Source organism: Semicossyphus pulcher, unplaced genomic scaffold (genome assembly GCF_022749685.1).
Source record: "Semicossyphus pulcher isolate SPU_LCO1_2020_fin unplaced genomic scaffold, fSemPul1.0.p SCAF_3, whole genome shotgun sequence".
NCBI classification, from domain to species: Eukaryota; Metazoa; Chordata; class Actinopteri; order Labriformes; family Labridae; genus Semicossyphus; species Semicossyphus pulcher.
Window position 1 is genome coordinate 16,769,470 of NW_027211704.1, and position 19,725 is coordinate 16,789,194.

The 19,725-nt window shown below is 42.0% G+C and overlaps 1 protein-coding gene across 1 annotated transcript; it reads right to left on the reverse strand.

Moving 5' to 3' along the window:
* Nucleotides 1-361: 361 nt before the first annotated feature.
* Nucleotides 362-18,273, reverse strand: erbb3a (erb-b2 receptor tyrosine kinase 3a). Its single transcript, XM_069677555.1, has 29 exons — nucleotides 17,939-18,273; nucleotides 10,684-10,841; nucleotides 10,109-10,295; nucleotides 9,671-9,796; nucleotides 9,516-9,581; nucleotides 9,237-9,355; nucleotides 8,860-9,001; nucleotides 8,535-8,648; nucleotides 7,928-8,045; nucleotides 7,714-7,787; nucleotides 7,528-7,618; nucleotides 7,354-7,371; nucleotides 5,834-6,051; nucleotides 5,618-5,750; nucleotides 5,371-5,464; nucleotides 5,057-5,211; nucleotides 4,907-4,960; nucleotides 4,670-4,811; nucleotides 4,471-4,590; nucleotides 4,280-4,378; nucleotides 3,985-4,170; nucleotides 3,724-3,879; nucleotides 3,487-3,562; nucleotides 3,203-3,349; nucleotides 2,618-2,715; nucleotides 2,306-2,497; nucleotides 2,144-2,212; nucleotides 1,762-2,023; nucleotides 362-1,538 (listed from the first exon to the last, which is right to left on the reverse strand). Exons 1-29 carry the CDS (start codon nucleotides 18,030-18,032, stop codon nucleotides 751-753), a joined length of 4,296 nt encoding a protein of 1,431 aa, XP_069533656.1. The 5' UTR covers nucleotides 18,033-18,273; the 3' UTR covers nucleotides 362-750.
* Nucleotides 18,274-19,725: the final 1,452 nt, after the last annotated feature.

The following is a 19,725-nucleotide window of genomic DNA, read 5'->3' on the forward strand; positions in this document are numbered from 1 at the left end:
TGTCAGTCGTGCATGTGTGAAAGAGGCTTCTCAGACTTCATAAGGGGACAGAGAACTGGAAAAAAAATGCTCCATGGTAACTGAACAAACTCCATCCCCCGATGAAAACTAATGTTTCTTAACTGTCCATCTTGAATTGTCATCTGCTCACCTGGGGTCGGTTGGTAGTGGCAGCAGGCACCTTAACCCAGATGATGAAAACTTCAAAGGGAGGTGCCCAGGAGGCAACCTAATCAGATGCCCTAGCCACCTCAGCTTTCTCCAGGTCCAGAGCCTTCAGCATCTTCTTCTTTTTCTTCTTTGACCTTCAGCATCTCCAGCTTTACTGACAAAATCAAATTAAACAGTCGGTACTCCAAAATAGCTATTCAAAATACTTTTTTATTGTGTAGAAAATGCATTTCATATAACATAATTAAAAGAGAAAAGAGGTCTCAAGACATAGAAGTCAAAATAAAAAAAAAATATACATTTGTTCACAAAAACAAACTTTGTTTATTTCAAAATGTAAACAGAAGAATCTAGCTTGTTATCTGTTTGTTTCTGTTAGTGTTTTTCAACACAGTGCTATTATTCCTGAAAATGCCCATACAAACATGTCAGCCTGTAAAAAAACAAATCAATTTAAAAAATGTTTTTTTTTAATCTGTCAAAGGCTAACTTTAAAAACGTGGCTTCTGATTGCATTTCCTGTTTTGGGTCCTTCATGAATACATCTCAGAGGAAAGTTTATGAGATTTAAAATGTTCTTCATGTAGGCACTGCTTCAGGCTTCAGGAACATCCTGCTGTGCCAGTAGTCTGGATTGTCAAAAGATCGGTCCCCATTTGCAGGTTCCCCTACCCCAACTCCGGCTCGGACTTTGACATAGGGTTCAAACCCGGATCGACGTGACTCTGTGCCCCTTCCTGCCTCCTCTACTTCTCTCTGCATGTTCTGGTACTCCACTGCATCTCCTGGCAGCACGGCAGCAAAGCAGTCCATGTCCTCATACTCATACGCCTCTCCCTCGTCTCTTTCCTGCATCTTCAGCTCCTCCCTGTCTTGAAGAGCTTGCCGCAGCTTTGGCTGCCTGTTTGTGTAATGATAGTTACTGTCCTCCACATATTCATCCTCCTCTTTGTCCTCCTCCTCCACCTCTCTGCCCGTCCTTGCTGGTGTTACAGGCGGAGGAGGAGGGTCATGTGCTGGAGCGCTTTCATCTTTTTCGCTACCCCTGATGTCCATGTATTCATATTCGACTTCATTCAAGTCCTGCTGCTCTGAATCTGAGTTGTGATTGATTCCTTTGTGACCTCCCCTGACCTCCACAGATGCTATAGTATCAGCTGAGCATGCTGTTGCTTGTGACGACATGGAGGAGGTGCGTATTTTGTTTGGCTTCAGCCAGTTGCTGTTGTGCCTGGGCGAGACAGAGGTTATGCACGTCTGCTTGTTCATATACTCGTATTCTTCATCATCCGGGTCATCCAACAGGCCTGAGGAGTGAGACTTGCCCATCCTACCAATAATGGCTCGAGATGAGGAAAGTAGGGTATCTGAAAATACAAAGAAAAAAGGGCAAAGTGAGGTTCCAATAGTTTACATATTACAAGCAGCAGTTGGGACTATGAAAAAAATTGCATCAGCTTGGCAGTTTTGTATTAATTTCCAGTAACGCTGGTTGTGACAAGCCAGGCACTCGGGCTGTCACCCATTTTCCCGGAAAGATTGTTCAGGCTACGTTAATTGGCCATATATGTATTTGAATGATGCTATCACCTCTCTCTGGGCTCTCTCCAGGAAGAACGTATCCATTTTGGTCCTCTTCCTCCATCTCCGGTGATGGAGTCTCTGGTGGCCCGCCGGACAAGCTGTCCCTCTGCGACATGTAGGCACTGTCCTCACGGTGACGTCGTCTTTTCAGGCTGCCTGCCAGAGAAAAGTCCTCACTCATCTCCAGCTCCACTGCTGTGCCGCAGCCCTCCGAGCTCTCAGACACAGTGCGGGCTGAGTTTAGTCGAGAGCGTGACTGCCAAACGGCCTGCACAAGACAACACGGACAGAATTGAATAAGTAAAATTAGAGGTATTTTATGGTATACTCACTAATAGACACCGCACATTCAACAATGACACCGCGCCAAAAAGCCTTTTTTAGCTACCTGTCCTTGGTTTTCAACTCCTGGGGTCATAGGCAGGTATCCAGCCACATTTGAAGAAGGAAGAACCACCTTCACAAAAAAAACAGCTGTCAGGTTAAGACACAGGAGGTGACAGAAAAGACCTTTTCATAAACAAACCAGCCGGAAAAGTCTGTCTCTTACTCTGTGAGTGTCCATCCTGGAGAGGCGACTGAGGCTCCTGGACTGAGACAGGTAGTGGGGGGCTGGAGTCAAACCATCTACCACGTCCTCCTCCTGGACCACCAGCTCCATGTCTACATCCTCCAGGTCATCCAGGTGGTCTGCACTCCGCTGGGCGATTTCATCCGGGGGAGAGTCCTGTTGGCAGTCCTCCTGGTGGACAGAGGTTAGACATGGATTAGTGTATCATACGCCATTACTTGAAGATTGTTATTGTCCGCAGTAGAATAATAGGCAAATCACGTAGCTACTGATGAACACAGTTCGTCTTACTTTGATCACCAGGTAGCGAGGTGGATCTCTGGCCATTCTAGTAAATTCATTCGCCAGCTCTTTGAATGTTGGACGGACATTCTCATCAATCATCCAACCTGGAAGTTAAAAAATAGGGACAAAGTTTGCCAATCAATTCAATCTAGTTGTTGAAATTAAATCCAAAACAACTAAGGGTCTACAGCCATGCTAGCAGCTCTTTGAATCGCTTCTTTTCCTTCTTTGATCTAAGAGCTAACATCACCATGCTAATTTTATCACAGAGACTACATGCCGGTGCCAAACAGCTATAATGTTTACACTACATACACCATCTTAGTTTTACGTTTTGCCCAACGTACACCTGAGGATTATGGGGATAGTGTTAATTTTGAAGGTATTTGGCCATAAAGCAAACAAATTACAAATTTAATGGCAGTCAATTCAAAAGTTCTTGAGATATTTCAGTGTTGAGACTGTGTCGGACATGCAGCCAGACCAACATTGCCATCCCGAAAGTAACTGTTTGCATGGCTAAAAAGTATATATATTCATATTGTAGTTATTTATTTTGTTCAGACCAAACAGGAATATACAGGCACTTACACTTGACCATGACCATGTAAACATCAATGGTGCATATCTGAGGCTGGGACAGACGCTCGCCCTTTTCCAGCAGATCAGGAACTTCCAGCGGACGCATCGTAGTGTATGGCTCTGCGCCGTAGGACATCATCTCCCATACGGTCACACCTAAATGATGGTGTCAGATTTAGATTGGCATGAAACGGCACCACTGGAACAGCTAAACCATCCACATCTCTAATACAGTTTTCATTAACACTCAACATTAACCAAATCTGGGAAGTCAAAGGTGAATTACAACTCACCATAACTCCAGACATCGCTTTGATGTGTGTATCTGCGAAACAAAATGCTCTCTAAGGCCATCCATTTGATGGGTGCCTAAAGACAAACAGAAAATGTTTCTGTTAAATACTTCAGTAGTCTGTGATTTTGAGAAAACAGGAGCAATGTCTCACAGTGTGCAACATAAATTCATGTCAAAAGTTAATGAACTTTGATCATTTTACTGCTTTATCATATCTTTCTGCCAGGCTACGGACCTTGATCTCATTATAAAAGTACTTCTTGTCATCAGGGTAAAGTAGGTCTGCGATGCCGTAGTCTGAGATCTGTGCCGTGTAATTATTCTTCAGGAGCACATTTCTTGCGGCCAGGTTCCTGTGGACCACTCTGTTCTCCTCAAGATAATACATACCCTGATGAAAAAGGAGAAATATGCTTTAAAATGCTTGGGCTGTAGGTAGAATTGACCTAACAGTATGCAAATATCTTAACAAACCAACAAAAGATTGGTCCTTTACCTTTGCAATCTGAACACACCAGTTGAGGAGCCTCTGCGGGCTGAGTTTGTTCTTGCAGTTCTTGACGTGCTCCAGCAGGGAGCCCTGACTGCTGAGCTGTGTGACCAACTGCAGGCTCGCACCAGGACAGATACCCAGGGTCCTGACAACATTCACGTGGTCCAAGCTTCCCATCATCATCATGTGCTGCAGCAAACATCAAGTTCAGTCATTAAGGGTTTTTTAAGAAATGTCAACCCATCAGAGGGCTTTTGATACAGAAAGGATCCTTTCCTTTTAAGTTGTGTTTTCTTACATCTGTCAGCTCATGGAAGGTCTGCCGTCCAGTGCGGTCATGAATCGTCTTTATTGCCACAGGAAGCTTCACTGTATCGCGCTCAGGAATCCAAATGCCCTGTGAGGTAATATATAGATTCATAACTTATTAAATGAATGTTAAAAGTGCAAGGTGAGGAGCGTATAGACAACCACTACAGTCACTGTTACCTTGTGGACTTGTCCAAACACACCGGTACCCAGCAGTTTGATCTTACGAAGCTCTGTGGGCTTTAGGATCCTAACGTGAACTTTAGCTCCTTTCTCTCCAGGATCGAGAGGCTCGAAACTCTGCAGACACGGAGAGATTATATTAAACCAATGTAACAGATTTGAAGCGTTATTATGCAAACAACAGACTCTGACTGACCTCTCCGCTCTCCATGTATCTCCTCATGGCTCGCTTGCGACGAATGGCGAGACCTCGGCGGTAGAGAACAGTCAGCACGAAAATAGAGAATGAAGCGAAGAGGAGGGCAATCACTCCGAGTACGATGGCTGTGGTTGCTTGTCTGATGAGGGAGAAGAGGCGTCATATTGTCAGTGCATGATGCTATATCAAAATGTCTGAAGTATTTTGAATGTCACCATGAATTGATCACCTTACCCAGAAATGTAGGGAGCTGACCCAACGCAATCTCCAATTCCAGGACCATGGCACCTAAACATCAAACACAGAAAAGACATAGATTTGAAATAAACAAAAACCTCTGTATGACTACAGAGTGTGTGAGAGAGAGATCTACTCATTTCCTACCCTTGGGTACAGTTGAGGTGGCACGGTTCACAGCGACCTTGCTTGTTGGGGTACTTAAAGATGACTTCCTCCCCTCCCATGACGCCCTCGGGACACAAGGTGACGCAGTGAGGACCGTCCTGCAGCCGGGCACATGCGACACACTGATCTGCTCCCTGAAAAGAAGCAGGGACAGACAAAGGCAAAGAAGACAGAACATCACAACGAGAAAGAAATAGTTCACAGCTAATAGCAATATGATTATGTCATGGAATTGCCAGTAGATGGCAGCAGCATGCACAAAGAGAAAAGTAAGAGAATCAAGAAAATCGTACTGGGCCTGTGCAGGTCTGCTTCCCCTCCTGGACCTTACACTCAGGGTGGCACGGCATACACTCCCCTGACCGAGTGGCAAACTCCCGCCTCTCTCTGCAATCAAGGAAACAAAGTTATTTTCTTTGGACAGAATGCTGATAACATTGAAACACTTGGGACAGCCTGGCCACAGCAAACATGACTCGCATTAAGGCAAACACTGGTAATTTGGTTATTCAGGTTACAAGTTATTTTGTGAAGACTCACCCGGTTAAGAACATGCAGTCTGGCACGCACGTTCCTCCCCTGCTGTACTTCTTACAGGACACACACTGGTTTGGACCAGGGCCCCAGCAGCCATCAGAGGAGCACAGGAGGTCGCACACGTGGCCCTCATTAACTACAAACACCAAAACCAAACTGTATCATCATCGACAGTAACAAGCTTAGCTGGTTAAAACGGATCCTCCCTCACTCACTCACCACACTGATCTCCAGGTCTGTTCAACTTGATGTCGATGTGCTTCTGCCGTCGCTGAGGACGGGAGCCGCTGCTCAAGATGCGCGTCCAGTTGACAGTGTCATGGTAGCAGAGTTTCTTGTTTCCTGTGATATAGACGCTGCCGTCATTTATTTTCTTCAGCGAGCGTAACCCCAGCGAAGTCAAAGAGGGGATCTTCATCACCAGAAGAGAGTAGCCTCTAAAATAAAAAGCAAGGAATAAATATTGTGTTAGAAATACATGCTTGACAATTATGTGATGTCATGTGTTTATATGAAAGCAAAGAAAGGGTTCAATAACTAGAATTTAATACGTTTTTCACTTTAAAATGAATGGAAATCTTGGAGAAGTTTTCCTGTTTTAAAGACATGATATCCATTATTTATGTATTTTTAAGACTCACTGATTCAGGGGTTTCTAGTTGCTCACCAGCACTTTTTTTTATTCAAATCAATGAGAGAACACAAACTAATCAGAAAAAGGCCTAAATTGTAGTGTCTGGATTTCACAGTCAATTAACTTGATTTGTCTAAAAGACCTATATGAAGTGGGCTCTTGCATTTCCTGATCAGTTTGTGAACCTTAAAAATGTAACACTTTACAATAAGGCTACAAATATTATACTTTAGTAATGCTAACTATCGCATGACTCATGATGCGTGAATCAATGCAGGATGTGTCATTGATTCCTGTTGCTAATGATTAACATTTAATCAAGTCACTATTGGTTTATGTGATGAGTTCACACGTGATAGATCATCACGTGATTACTTCGTGTATTGATTAATAGGCGTAAAGTTAGCTGGATTTCAGTCAGATAAAAGTATATTTATGTATATACATTCATGTACATCTGACTTCCAGTTTGATTAAAAAAACTTGATATTTATATAAGAGCAGTGGTTGTTTTAGAGAGACAGAGCAAACACAAAGGTAAGGCTTCGTGTATCAAAGTGTACAAAGTTACTGTAAAATATAATTGCTTAACTCATGATCTAATTCAAGTGTGAACTAATCACATATAGTGATGGCGATTTGACCATTTAATTCACATATTTAATCATCATAAGTCTTGCATAAATTAAGCATTACTAAACTATATATGTTTGACCCTAATTGTAAATTATAGGGCTATAAAATATAATATAAACAATAAAATTGTTACATGTTTAAATGGTCCACCTTGTAATTACTTCCTGTAAACATACTCCCAGTTGCTAATGAGACTTTAAATCTTTTGCCATTTCTTTGCTTCCTTAAATATTACCCAAACACAGATTTTGCAGCAAAGAAACATTCAGTTTTCATCAGAAAGAGCATGCAAGAAAACCGCTCGAAATCATTGCAGTCTGGTGCCCACCACCAATTCAATCACCCAATCCCTGCTTTAAATATGCCCTGTATGAATAATGAAGAATAATAATATCTAAAACATTAGAAATTATTGTTTCACTGCGATGAACAGGCGCATACAGGCAGGCATGTGAAATATTTACTGTACCTTCTTGAGATCACTCCTCTAAATGGGGAGAAATGACGTACAACAATGGAAGAAAGAGATGCGAGACACAGACGATCAGATTCATACCAGTACAGATTAAATAACAGTTAACAACATGATGGTCGACTAGAGACACAAAAACAGTAAACAAGGGAGAGAAAAACAACAGCTCACTTGTAAAGCGTTCTGCCCTGAATTGTTTGGAGGTTGGAGAAGACTGACAGGTCGGACATGTTTTTTGGCCACGACTGAATACTGAGGATGTCTGAAAAGAGAGACATTGTGTTTCACATGCCGGAACCAGACTACAAACACTGTGACGTGATGAACAAAAACACACACACACACACACACACACACCTGTAATCTCCCTCACAGTGTTGAAGATTTTCAGTTTTTCCGGATCGAGGGCTGGTACGCTGTTGTAATCATCACTTTGAAGGGAAAAAACAGGAAAAAACTAAAGCCCTATGCAAACAGGTTCCATAAAGCACACATGAAAAAACTAAAATAACTCTGTTTATCTTTGAATAACTAACGGCAGCCATTATGAGGTCTTTTGAGTCTTGTTTACCCTGTGATCCCGGTCACCAGGAAGTGCAGACTGCCCTGGATCTTCGTGCAGTTTATGAAACTGTCGATGTTCAGAGCATCGACCGTCTGTCTGGTCGAACTTCCTGTGCCATGACAAGCTGGGAGGAAAATAAAGAGGGACTCTAATTAATTTATGTGACAGCAAAAGATTTTACAGACAAACTAAGTCAAATCTAACTAAGTCAAATCTATCTACCCAACCTTGCAATAAATCAGCTCGAGCTCGACCAGCTTTACATTATGCTGCTAACAAACTAATCCATGAGTGAATGATTGATACATTTTTGATAGTATCTCTGTACATTAGTATAAAACTTTCACTTTCACTTTTTTCTCTTAAGTAAAGATTATACTCGGGCCCCGGTTTAGCTCGTTGGTTAAATCGGCAGCCCATGTACAGAGGCAAGAGTCCTCAATGTGGCTGCCCCTGGCTCAACACCCATTCTCTCCTCCCCGGTTTCCAACACTATCCACTGTCCTCTTTATAAATAAAGGCATTAAGGGCCAAAAAAATAATTTAAAAAAAAGATTATACTGTATCCATGTTACCTGTCTTAGATTAATTCTGAAGCAATCGTCTTAAATACCTTTTGGACACAGGCCTCCACAGGGTTCACATATTTTGAATCCGTTCTTCTCCACCTCCATTTTATCAGAGGGGCAGTTCCTCACACATGAGCTGCCATCCACCACAAAGTTTGCTGTAAAAAAAAAAGTAAATAATCACCTGAACTTGACTAAACCACAAAAATGCATATCAGTTCAGATTGCAATGAGCGGAAGCGACGGGCACTTGACTGCTAACGAAATGTTGTGCAGACATAAAAATTGCATTAACGACATAGCTAGAAAGCATCCTAACTGTGAGTGTTCACATTGTGTATATGAGCATGTGTGTGTGTGTGGACTCACTTGGGCACTGGGCCACACAGATGGAGCCGTACTGGTACTTGGCGTTGGGGTTTGGCTCCAGTTTGAATGTGTGCTTGTTGTAGATGAGGGTCCGAGGACACAGAGGCACGCAAGAGCCCGAGTTGTTGAAGTTCCTGCAGGCCTGTAAACATCATAGCAATGAGAACCACGGCTTATAGATACGTTTTGAGTGTTTATGTCTATGTCCATTTTTCTAAGATGTGGTTTTGACTTTTTGTAGTAGGAGAAGTACAGGTGTTACTTTCAAGTTTCCCAGTAAGCCGTGACATTGTGACACAATTGCACCTGCACCTTTCCTACTGTGACAACACCAAATGTCTTCAGTCATTGAAGGTGTATTAAAGCTGCAGACTCACAAAGCAGTCAGTATCCAGCGGTCCAGTGCAGCCTCCAGCACACTCGATGTGGCAGCACTCGCTCGGGTTTCTACCGAAGCATCGGCCATTGCACTGCAGGGCGCACACAGTCTTTGTCACTGAAAGGAAGGAGGGAGTAGGCCTGTGTTTATTTTTAAAAACCATTGCAGTGGTTCTTTTTGTTAAGAAACACCAACTTCACAACAGCACTTGGAGAAACAACTGTGCTGCAAAGCTGAGTTGGTGCTTGGGAAATAAAGGGATGGTGATGTCACTCACAGATCTGGCACGTGTCATTTCCTGGACCCCAACAAGGAACGTCTCCGCATGCTTCGTTACAAGGCACTAAGATAAACATTTTATATCAGTATCAGCAGAGGCATCAGAATGGGAGGCGATTGATTCTACTGCGTGATTATCACTTTTCCACTTACTTTCAGGACCATTGCCCTCAATCATAATATCAGCTGTTCCATCCTTCACTATGTCCAGCCAGTTCACCTTCAGGGCGTAGCTCAGGTACTTATTCTTGATGATCTTGACTCCTCCCTCCAGTATCTCTGTGGGCGGCACACGTAGGTTTTAAATGGGGAAGGAGAATTAGCAAGGCGTGCCTGGACATGCCTGTGACTCATGCTATCAAACTCTGCCATTCACTGTTTACTACAGCACATACAGACTCAATATAATGTAGTGGAGCTCGTGTTACACTGGCAGTTACATGAGACACTGCCGCTCTCTGACAACCTGCTGCTCTCCAGGTGTGGCAGCACTGTGTGGGCGTGGGAGCTCCAACGAGTGTCGCGTCGTTATCTGCTCCACTCCGGCCTCCCACACTTTAAACACACTATCTTGGTGACTTCCTGTGTTACCTGTGAGGTGTGTCAGGCCCAGTTCGTGCAGGCCGTGCTGTCCGTCCTTCTGGTAGTTGACCATGACGGCTAAAGCGTACTGGTCCTCGTACAAGGTGGTGCCCCTGATGACTCGCAGGTGGTCCAGAGGCAGGCGGCTGAACTCGTTGACGGCGAATAGGATGTAGCCGGTCACCTCTCTGATCGACTGTAGGGTTCAAAATCAAGCAGAGGAGAAGTTAAAGGACATACAAGTGTCTAGTAGAAGCCCTACTCACTAGTAAGCTTTAAAGAGTGAAAGCCTGGCAGCTGAGGTGTGTTATTGCTTGTGTTGTTAGTCACCATGACTGAGTGCAGTGATTGATTTCAACGGGACTTGAAGGGGACATTAATGAGCTCATTTTGCCCTTGAGACAAAGACATCATCCACTTCAGACAGTGAAAGACAACCCTTTTTTGTTCTGTTTCTAGCGTCAAGGTGATGATCTAACTCCTTGTCTCGACTGGTGACGCATGCTATGTCGTAGTCATGGGAAAACAGTACGGGTATTCTGCCGTCTTGTTGATGTCATGCCTCCGTGTGATCAAAAACTCACCTGCAGGAAGGAAAAGTCTCGTGTGTGGTCCATCATGGTTATCTCAAGGTTGCCCATCACAATCTCGCAGCCGCTGTACATCTCCTTCATCATGTTGTACTGGATCTCTGAGTTTCCCGTTGTGCTCAGGACATTCTGGGTGCCGGTGCAAACCACCACTGGAAAACAAAGAGTGAACTATTTTTATTATTCTTTAATGTCAGTATGTTTAGATCTGATACATAGATCTATAGGATAAGTCTGTATGCTCAATCAAAGTTCAACCATGGATTTTTTTTCATTTCTTTTCTCTGTGTTATCAAATGTGTATTCATCCACACTTGAAATAGTCCCCCCAATACAATCTAGACTTTAGCCTTAATACTAAAGACTTCATACTTAAACAAGGCTATTTCCTTCCGTTTTAGTACTATTTAATGATAAAGGAATACGCCACTTTTTGGAGATTCTGTTTTTCAAAATAAAAGTCTACAGAGAGCAAAGTGAAAGCACAGCTTCTGGGCCCTGTTTCAGAGGAAGGCAAACCTTGATTCAACATCCTGTTAACAATAGTAACTATGCTAATGACTTAAAATACAGCCTCTCATGAGAGTGTTGTTTGCCTTACATCATGTTTATAACTGAAGTTTAAGGAAAAACTTTCAGCATCCTTAAACAAAACAAATTTTCCGCAAGGCTTTGACCTTTGTGGGCCAAAGGTCACAGCTGGACAGTAGAGGTGAGTCCATGGAGAAGTCAGCAGGTTAAAAGAAACGGGGGAAACAAAGGTGACTTCAGATCTCTATATTTAATCTAGATGTAATTGTAATTAAGAGTCTACTGGGATTGTGGCTGAATACTTCAGGCAGTTAAATATTAAGTGATTGACTGATGCATGTTGCTTTAGTCAGGAGCACGGGCATCAAAGATTTAACCATTTATTGGCTAAATGGACATGAATGTTTGCTCGGCATTGCTCTGCTCTTCAAATGCTCTCTGGATTAGCCACGCAGCTTGCTATAAGGTTAACACAATGCTACATTTTTGATGCATGCAATAAGAACAATATAGAATAACTTCAGCTTTATCCTTTCTAATTTTTTTTGGTGCAAAAAAAGTCAAAAAGAAAAACCTCCACTGATGTTCACGTAGTTGTAGTAGTTGTAGTTGTCACGTAATAGAAATAAAACTTCTAATGCGATTAAATAATTCATGAAGGATCCGCGTAAGCCTTCATAAAGACAGTTTTATCCCACTTGCTACAAGCCGCTGTGTTCTGCTCGCACAATATCAATGAATGCACTGTAACAGTGTGAAACAAGCTGAGCGTTGTGTACGGGGCACGTCTTCCCCTGAGACAAACATACGAGGCCTTGTTTATGCTCCGTGGGAGTTCAGCCATTCAGCGTCACTCGAAGGCTGCTTTGCTATTCAAATGTCAGACTGGACGGACGCAGCAGAGAGGGCAGGCAGGGCAGAGAGGACAGAGAAGTAAACAACACTGTTGGTTTCAGTGCTATTTACACAAATACGCAAACATGCACTTATGTACTGTACACATGGTCACAGACAGTGGGGGCTCTTTTCATAGTTTGGGCCCCTCAGATCCAGTTAAGGGAAAATTCCTGATTTGACAGTAGTCCCAATGATACAGTGAAAAGCAGGAAGCTGTCTGAAGTGATTAGCACTCTGTCTTTGTGGCTATTAATTATAATGTGTTTCTTTTTCTTTTCTTATTTGGGTAAAGTGAACCCTCTAATCTCAGTCGATCCATCAGAACCATGATCAATCTGATCACACAAAAAATCTCTTCCTTACGTCGGTTGTTGTTTTGTTGTGTATAAGATCTGAGGAATGTGAATTAAACAACAACACGCACACACACACAGGTCACACGCAGGAAGAATTATGCTCAACACGCTCACAAACACATTCCTTACACTGACATCAGAGCCAAAATGGAGCCCAGCAGAACAACAGGATCAACAAGGGCATTAAAGGGCTCATGATTATTAACTCCACAGGTACAGCAGGGGGGTCAAAGCACAGAGAGAGAGAGAGAGAGGAGTGCAACGAGCATGTCCTCCTTCCATAAAGTCCTGATAAGAGTCTTTTTATTGTGTTTCTGGGAACATTGGGTTCACAGGAAATGGCTTTAGAGCAAACAACAATCAAAAAGCCACTAGAGCAGATAATTTGAGTTTTATTTAGAGATATGTTTAAATATCAGCTTTGAAAAGTCCTGACCCCAACGCTTTGAATTAAAGGTTAAAATAATTTGTTTCCTCTGGTTTCTGCTGCTGGAGGCTTGCTTTCCAGACATAATGTCTTACTCAGCAACACCTGTGGATCCTCAAATACAACCTGGATATTGTTTCAACATTATCTATACCGCTTATCCTGTTCGGGGTGTCATTGGTCGTGAGGCCGGGTACACCCTGAAGAGGTTGCCAGTCAATCACAGGGCTGACGCACACAGACAAACAACCCTTCATGCTCACATACACACCTACGGGCAATTTAGAACATGTCTTTGGATTACGGGTTGAAGGGTTAAGAAGTGGGATTCGAACCATGAACCTCCTTGCTCTAAATGTAATTTTTAAACAACACAAAACACTATTTCCTTACAATGTTACTGGAGTGGAGAGAGGGCGCTCCTAGGCAGATATCATAGTATTAATTAATATTATTAATGAAATATGTGACCTGATGATGTCATCAGGGTTAGCTGGACATGTCGAGATTAAGTATTATTAACGTCTGTATTTCAAGCTGTTTGAAAGACCTGGAGAGACAGAGACTAATGATTCAAACATTGTCAGAAGAACGTGAAGAAGGCATAAACCTTTAGTTATTCTGGCATGGGAGATTTCATGTATTATTCCAAGATGGCTGCCAAACACACCAAATCAATGCCTAATTACCTATCTGAGCATAATGCGTTAAAAACAAACTGTTTATATGTCCTTTATGACCAGTTGAATCCCTGTAAGTGTTCAAACAACATTTTTGGAAGCGAACCTTTTCACTTGTTTGTTGAGAGTTAGACAAGAAGGTTGATATCACACTCATATCAGTCCGTTAGGCTATACAGTATAAAGAGCTACAGCTAGCTACAAGCTAGGTTAGCTTAGTTTAGCACAAAGATTTTTAAAAAGAGGAAACAGCTAGCCTCTCCCTGTCTGGGGGTAACAAAACTAGCCCTTTAGCACCTTTATTAATTACCAATTACCACAATATATTTTGTTTTATTTAGTCTGTACGAAAACAAAATGTGAAATGATATGAGCTGTTTCACAGTGAGCAATGGGCATCGCTGTTTCTTGGCTTGGCAGGTGACCTTTGAAGACTTCAGGAAGTTACTGCTCCACTGTCAAAATATTCTATTCATGTATAGTTTGAAACTACTCCGTAATGGTGGCTTTGTAGCTTTTTTTCCAACACGTTGTTTTCAAGCCTCTGTTCTTTTCATCTTAGCTGTCCAAAACACCAGATATGAGCAGATATCTGTGCAGATTAGTTTCCTCAGTTTGCTTCATCTCAGAGTCGTTACATTGAGTTTAAGGACTGAAGAACTCCTTTGTCCCTCATGCCATCAGGCTGTACAACTCCTCACTTAGGGGGAGGAGGTAACAGGGACAGACTCTCTCACAAGCGGTAGCCACTAATTCACCTCACAAAGTTAATAGTAGTTATCTTCTTTTATTCAATAGTAATATTTATTATATGTGTAATAAAAATCTGTCAATGTGCAATAATCTCTCAACCACAGTGCAATAACCTAATTTAGTTTAATCAAACTAAATACCAGGTCAATTACCCACTGTTTACTTGTATATTTTCTAAGAGTGTATATTTTATATATTTTGTTATCTAATTTTGTACTTTTTATATATATATCTATATAGATAGATATATATATATTTTGATCTTTATTTTTTACCCTCTGTGTGCTGATTCTTTCCTATTGTATTGTACTGTATAAGCTGCTGGAGACGGAATTTCCCAGAGGGAGTCATCCCAAGGGGATCAATAAAGTTGAGTCTAAGTCTAAGTCTAAGTCTAAGGACTCCAGTCTAATGTGCTTATGAGAAAGAGTTGCTCATTAAAAGTAGTTCAACTGAAATGATGCCAGTTTATGAGCTGCTCAAGGGTGAAGCTCTTTATCTGCCCCACCTTAGTTAAGAGCAGCTCTGTGCTATCAGTGGACGACTTGAGCTGTTGACTTTACACCGTTTGAATTGCCTGTTGGGAAATACTCGCAAACATCTGCGCACGATGTTGATGAGGCCTTCAAGAACCTTCCACACGCTGCAGTGTGCACACTATGCATACAGTACAGTCACTCTGTGCACTATGTACACGTACAGTATGTGACAGAATGGTATGTCCGCCTTGGAGACAATGCACAAGCTGCAGCTGTGGAAGCTAAAAATCTCAACAGGCTGAGTGGGTTTTCTCTGTCAAAGGAGCACTTTCATTGTTGGCAGATGGATGATGGAGGAAAAGGAATGGGGTGGAGGGTTTAAAGTAAATGCACACACAGATTGACACACACACAAATGCCTCTATGTGTCTGCACTGACACTTTGCACTCTGTGTGTCCACAAACTCAGCATGTTGGCCTTCCTACTTATCCCACCATTAATGATCATACACTGCACATGAACTCAATCCAGAAAGCTGTCATTGTCCTCTGCGCTAAAGCGAAACCGAACACACGACGAAAACACAACACGGATCAGGTTCAGCTCTTATTTTTCACTCGTCAGTTACCACGGTTTCAAAAAAAGAGAGAGAGAGAGAGAAAAGGAAAGAGGGAGGAGGAGATAAACAAGCTCAATAAAGCGGTTGAGACGATGACTGAGGTAAACAGAAACTTGGCACAGGTCGCTCAGAGATTACTGCATACCTGACGAGCGAGCGCGCGCACGCAAAGACACACACCTGAGCACATTTCTTTTCACGATGATGGGTTCATGGTTCACATGCAGAGGTTGTGTGCAAATGAACCTGAAGGTTGTTTTTTTTTCCCTTGTTCCAAATTCTGCAGAACTGCTCCTTCACAATAAAGGCAACAGGAGCTGCAGCATATTTGCTTTTTGACTCGTCGCTTACTTGGACGTCACACCTATAAAAATACAGGGGAAATTTAAAGAGGTTGTTTATGTATGATGTGTACAATTTTGTGTAACGTCTGCACCTATTAAAGATCATATAAATAGATTCTGTAAAAAGCATTACCTACTTGATCACACCCTTGTTTTTTAGCTGCGGCAAGGATCTAAAATGAGGTTTGGCTCATGAGTTTAATATAAAGGGACACAATGAAGGCCCAAATGAGACAATAAACAACACAGTCATTAGTCAAACTTTGAAATAAAGGCCAATTAACTGCTATTCATTTAAGGTGATCAAACAAACAGGTAAGCGTGCAGGTCCAACCTTCCATATTAACATCAAAGCCACCTGTTTACTGCAAAACACATTCCAGTGCTGTAAAGATCAGGACGCCATTTTGATGCACAAAGAAATTGAGTTTGGTTCACAGCACTGAATTATATCTAACATTTAGTACACGCCAAGCTAGCTCAGTTTAGTATAGACTTTGTACATCGCATTACGTTGGAGAATCGCCCTCCTCCAAACAATCCAGTCTCATGTGATCGAACTGTATTGTTCACTGCTGTTGTCGTTTGAGTGTGTAGTTCAGGTACCAGAGGCTGTGTCACCTGAGCATCAGCTGCCCAATCGCTGATGATCTCATGTTGTTTTCCTTCAAACTCAGAGAGCCACTCGACTCACCTCCACCCAGGTGACAACAACAGCAGCTAGAAGTCAAAGGTCATGGAGTCTCATCACGATTCAAATGACAACACATCACTTCCCTCAGGTACTGAACTCAAGCAGAGTACAGTTCTGACCTAGTTGAACTGTACGTAACCAACATGTGCTACTTTCTATATACACTCTTTTATATCTCAGAGGGACATGTTGCACTTTGAACCCACTTATGGTTGGATTTTTTTCCCCTTCACAATTTTCCTTGTCTTATGTGATACAAACTGAATACGTTTTTGGCTGTAAGTCAGACAGAACCAGTGTTTTTAAGAGACTGGCTCGGGCTCTGGGGAAACGTGTTAAGCATTTCTAAATATTTTAGAGACAATAGAAGAAATAATCTAGAGAATACGTGTAAGATTACAGCAAAGATAGGATTTTACATTAGTTGCAACCTTAAAAACTACAGTGATCATGAGTGTTCCAACAAAACGTGATCCGTTGCTTAAACTTTTATTTTTAAGAACAAACTACCCAAAAGTATACATGCAGTTACATGTTGCTTCACTTCAAACTGCTGCATGTACGTTTCATATGACATGGTAAATTACTGCGATGATATAATGGAGCATTTTATCAGCATGGAAGGTTATTAAAACAGGATTAAGGATTATTTGATTGCTGAACGCTGCTCATTTATTGTTTGATGTCATATCCGCTTGTTCTAGTCTGTTGTTTGCTTTATGTGAAACTTTTTATACTGCTGTCTTGGCAAGGACTCCCTTGTAAAATAGATTTTGTATCTCATTGGAATTATTATTATTAGATTAAATAAAATAGATTCAACTATATATAAAGCTAAATAATAACACTGATAGGGGGCATTGTGCTCCAGTACTTTGGGTCTCTAATAGCCTACTAATTAAATTTCACTATTTTAAGAACAATATTTTTACGTCGTTTTTACGTAGCTTAGTACATTTCCTCTACAAATACCTCCTACACTTCTCACACCTCTGACTACAGTGGAAAAAAAGATTTAAGCCTATCAGAGGTGAGGACTTGTTGGTCCGTCTGTGATTGTGAGTCAACAGGCGGTGAAAGGTTGGGCTCTTGTGTCGCAAAACCTTGAAACAATTGAGACAAACATGGTTAAGCACACACAGAGTCGTGGGAGAGGTGCAGGTGACTCACAGCAAACAAGTTTTGCGTGTGCGGAACAGGTTCTGGTGTTTGTGAGAGAAGAGGGCAGGAGGAGGAGGAGGACAGGTGTTTTCAGGTCTTTCCTACATCAGAGCGCGCGCTGTCGAGAGCAGCTCTAATCCAGGTGTTCACAGGGATTTGTCAAAAGTGCACTGTTAGTGTTGCTGGATTACCTGGGTAACTTCAGTGTTACAAGTGATGATTATGGACAGAAAAGTGTGTGAATAGTGTGTATATGTGTGTATGTGTGTGTGTGTGTGTGTGTGTGTGTGTGTGTGTTTCAGCCCACCTCCTTGTGTCTGCGCGCTGCAGAGCTGGAGAGCACACGGCAGCAGGACGCACAGCACCTGCTGCACCTTCCTCATGAGGGGGGCGGAAGTCATCCTTGCTCAAATTCCCAAGCTGGCGACGTTTTAAACAAACATTAAAATCATATTAATAAAAGAAGTTAGTCCTTTTCTCATTAAAAATCCTCATCGGCCGTTTCAAACCGATAGAGTCCATTCAGAGGGAGTATTGTCGCTTTAATCCAGATCTCCAGCGCTTTTTATTCCCTTTTGTTCTCAAATGTAAATGTAAATCCGCCCGGTAGTGAGAGCTAGTTCGTGTTTTCCCTGTTTGACAATTGACTGGGCCGTAACTTCACGAGCCGCCTGCTCAGGTCTGAGAGAGGAATCACTACAGCGCAGTGATTGGAGCGCAGCGCGCAGCCAATCAGAGGCGCGAGCGTCTGATCCTCTCTGGCACTGATTTATCTGGAGGAGTTCTGCCTGCAGCGACAGCTCTATACAGGGAAACATAACTGCTTACAAAACCTGTACACCTGACGGAAACCTTTAAAACATATTGATCATGCATTAGGACATCTGTGTCTTAAAATTATCTTTAAAAAATGCTTTTCCAAATTGATTTAGGTTTTTGTTTTTTTTTATCTTTAAAAAAAAGCTTTGAAGAACTTATTTTGTAGAATAATAATATAAATATTTAGTCATCTCTGATCATTTAGACGTGGGACAAAAGATCTTCACAATAAAAGCATGAAATATTGGCAGACAGGAAATAAGCGCAATAAAAAAAGAATGAACAACAAAACAGAAATAATGCACAACTGGAGAAAAGGCAGAAGAAATATGAGTGTAAAAAAACAAAACAAAGAGGAAGGAAATCGTTTAAGTACACATTCAGAACGTACAAATGGACAATATTTGCATATAGAAAAGCAAAACATGTTGTTGTTACTGCTGCGTGCACAGTGTAAATACACACGTTCCAAACTGTTCCAGGAAGCAATTCACTTGCAACCTGTTGTTGTGTACATTTACACAACAGAGCTTGCACAACGAGGCCGTCAACTAGTTCATCTGGCCTTTTTTTGGGTTGCACAGTCGAGTTGAGAGTGTCGTGTATACCGTGTATACCTGTTTGAATTTGGTTGACACAGTCTGATCTACAGTGTGCTGCACTTCTTCACCTTTTTACAAAATCGGACTCATCAAACCCTTGTTCATAAAACTGCACCGACTCGGACTTTATGTGCAGAGAATCCTGCACAGCAATTGGTGGAAAAATGCACAGGAGTGAAATCTGTTCTTTATCCTGCAATCGTCATACGTGTAATGGATATTGGAACACGTATGACTCTAACTCCTCACATTTTGTTGCTCAATATAAGCAGAAAGGGAGAGGACGTGCTGCAGAAGTGATTCATACTTTCAAGGACATTTTGGTCGCACAAAAGCAACAACTGTCCCTTAAAATAAATCTGTTCTCTTCCTGTTTATGCATCACACAGGATCCTCAGACACTTTACTGTCGCCTCAATGATCGGGCTTTGACCCCTCCACTCCTTCAAGGTAGAAATGTCTGATTATTTTATTGCTGTATCACTCGATCGCTGCATGATTTTACTGCTGAACTTAGGACTAATTGCTGGACATGTTGGGTGTTGTTGAACCTTTCTGTCGGTGACAACAATCTGTGTCAAGCTGCAATGCAGAGAGTGGCCTTCTTAAAGACTCAAATCTGGTTTGGTCAGAAAATCTTATCTTGTCATCATCTTAGTTTGTCGCTCAGGGT

Coding starts and splice junctions, on each gene's coding strand:
- erbb3a (XM_069677555.1), bottom strand. CDS start 18,032: ATGACTTCCGCCCCCCTCATGAGGAAGGTGCAGCAGGTGCTGTGCGTC. Junction 7,788..7,927: donor CTGGTGACCGGGATCACAGG/GTAAACAAGACT, acceptor TTCCCTTCAAAG/TGATGATTACAACAGCGTAC. Junction 2,024..2,143: donor GAGTTGAAAACCAAGGACAG/GTAGCTAAAAAA, acceptor TGTCTTGTGCAG/GCCGTTTGGCAGTCACGCTC.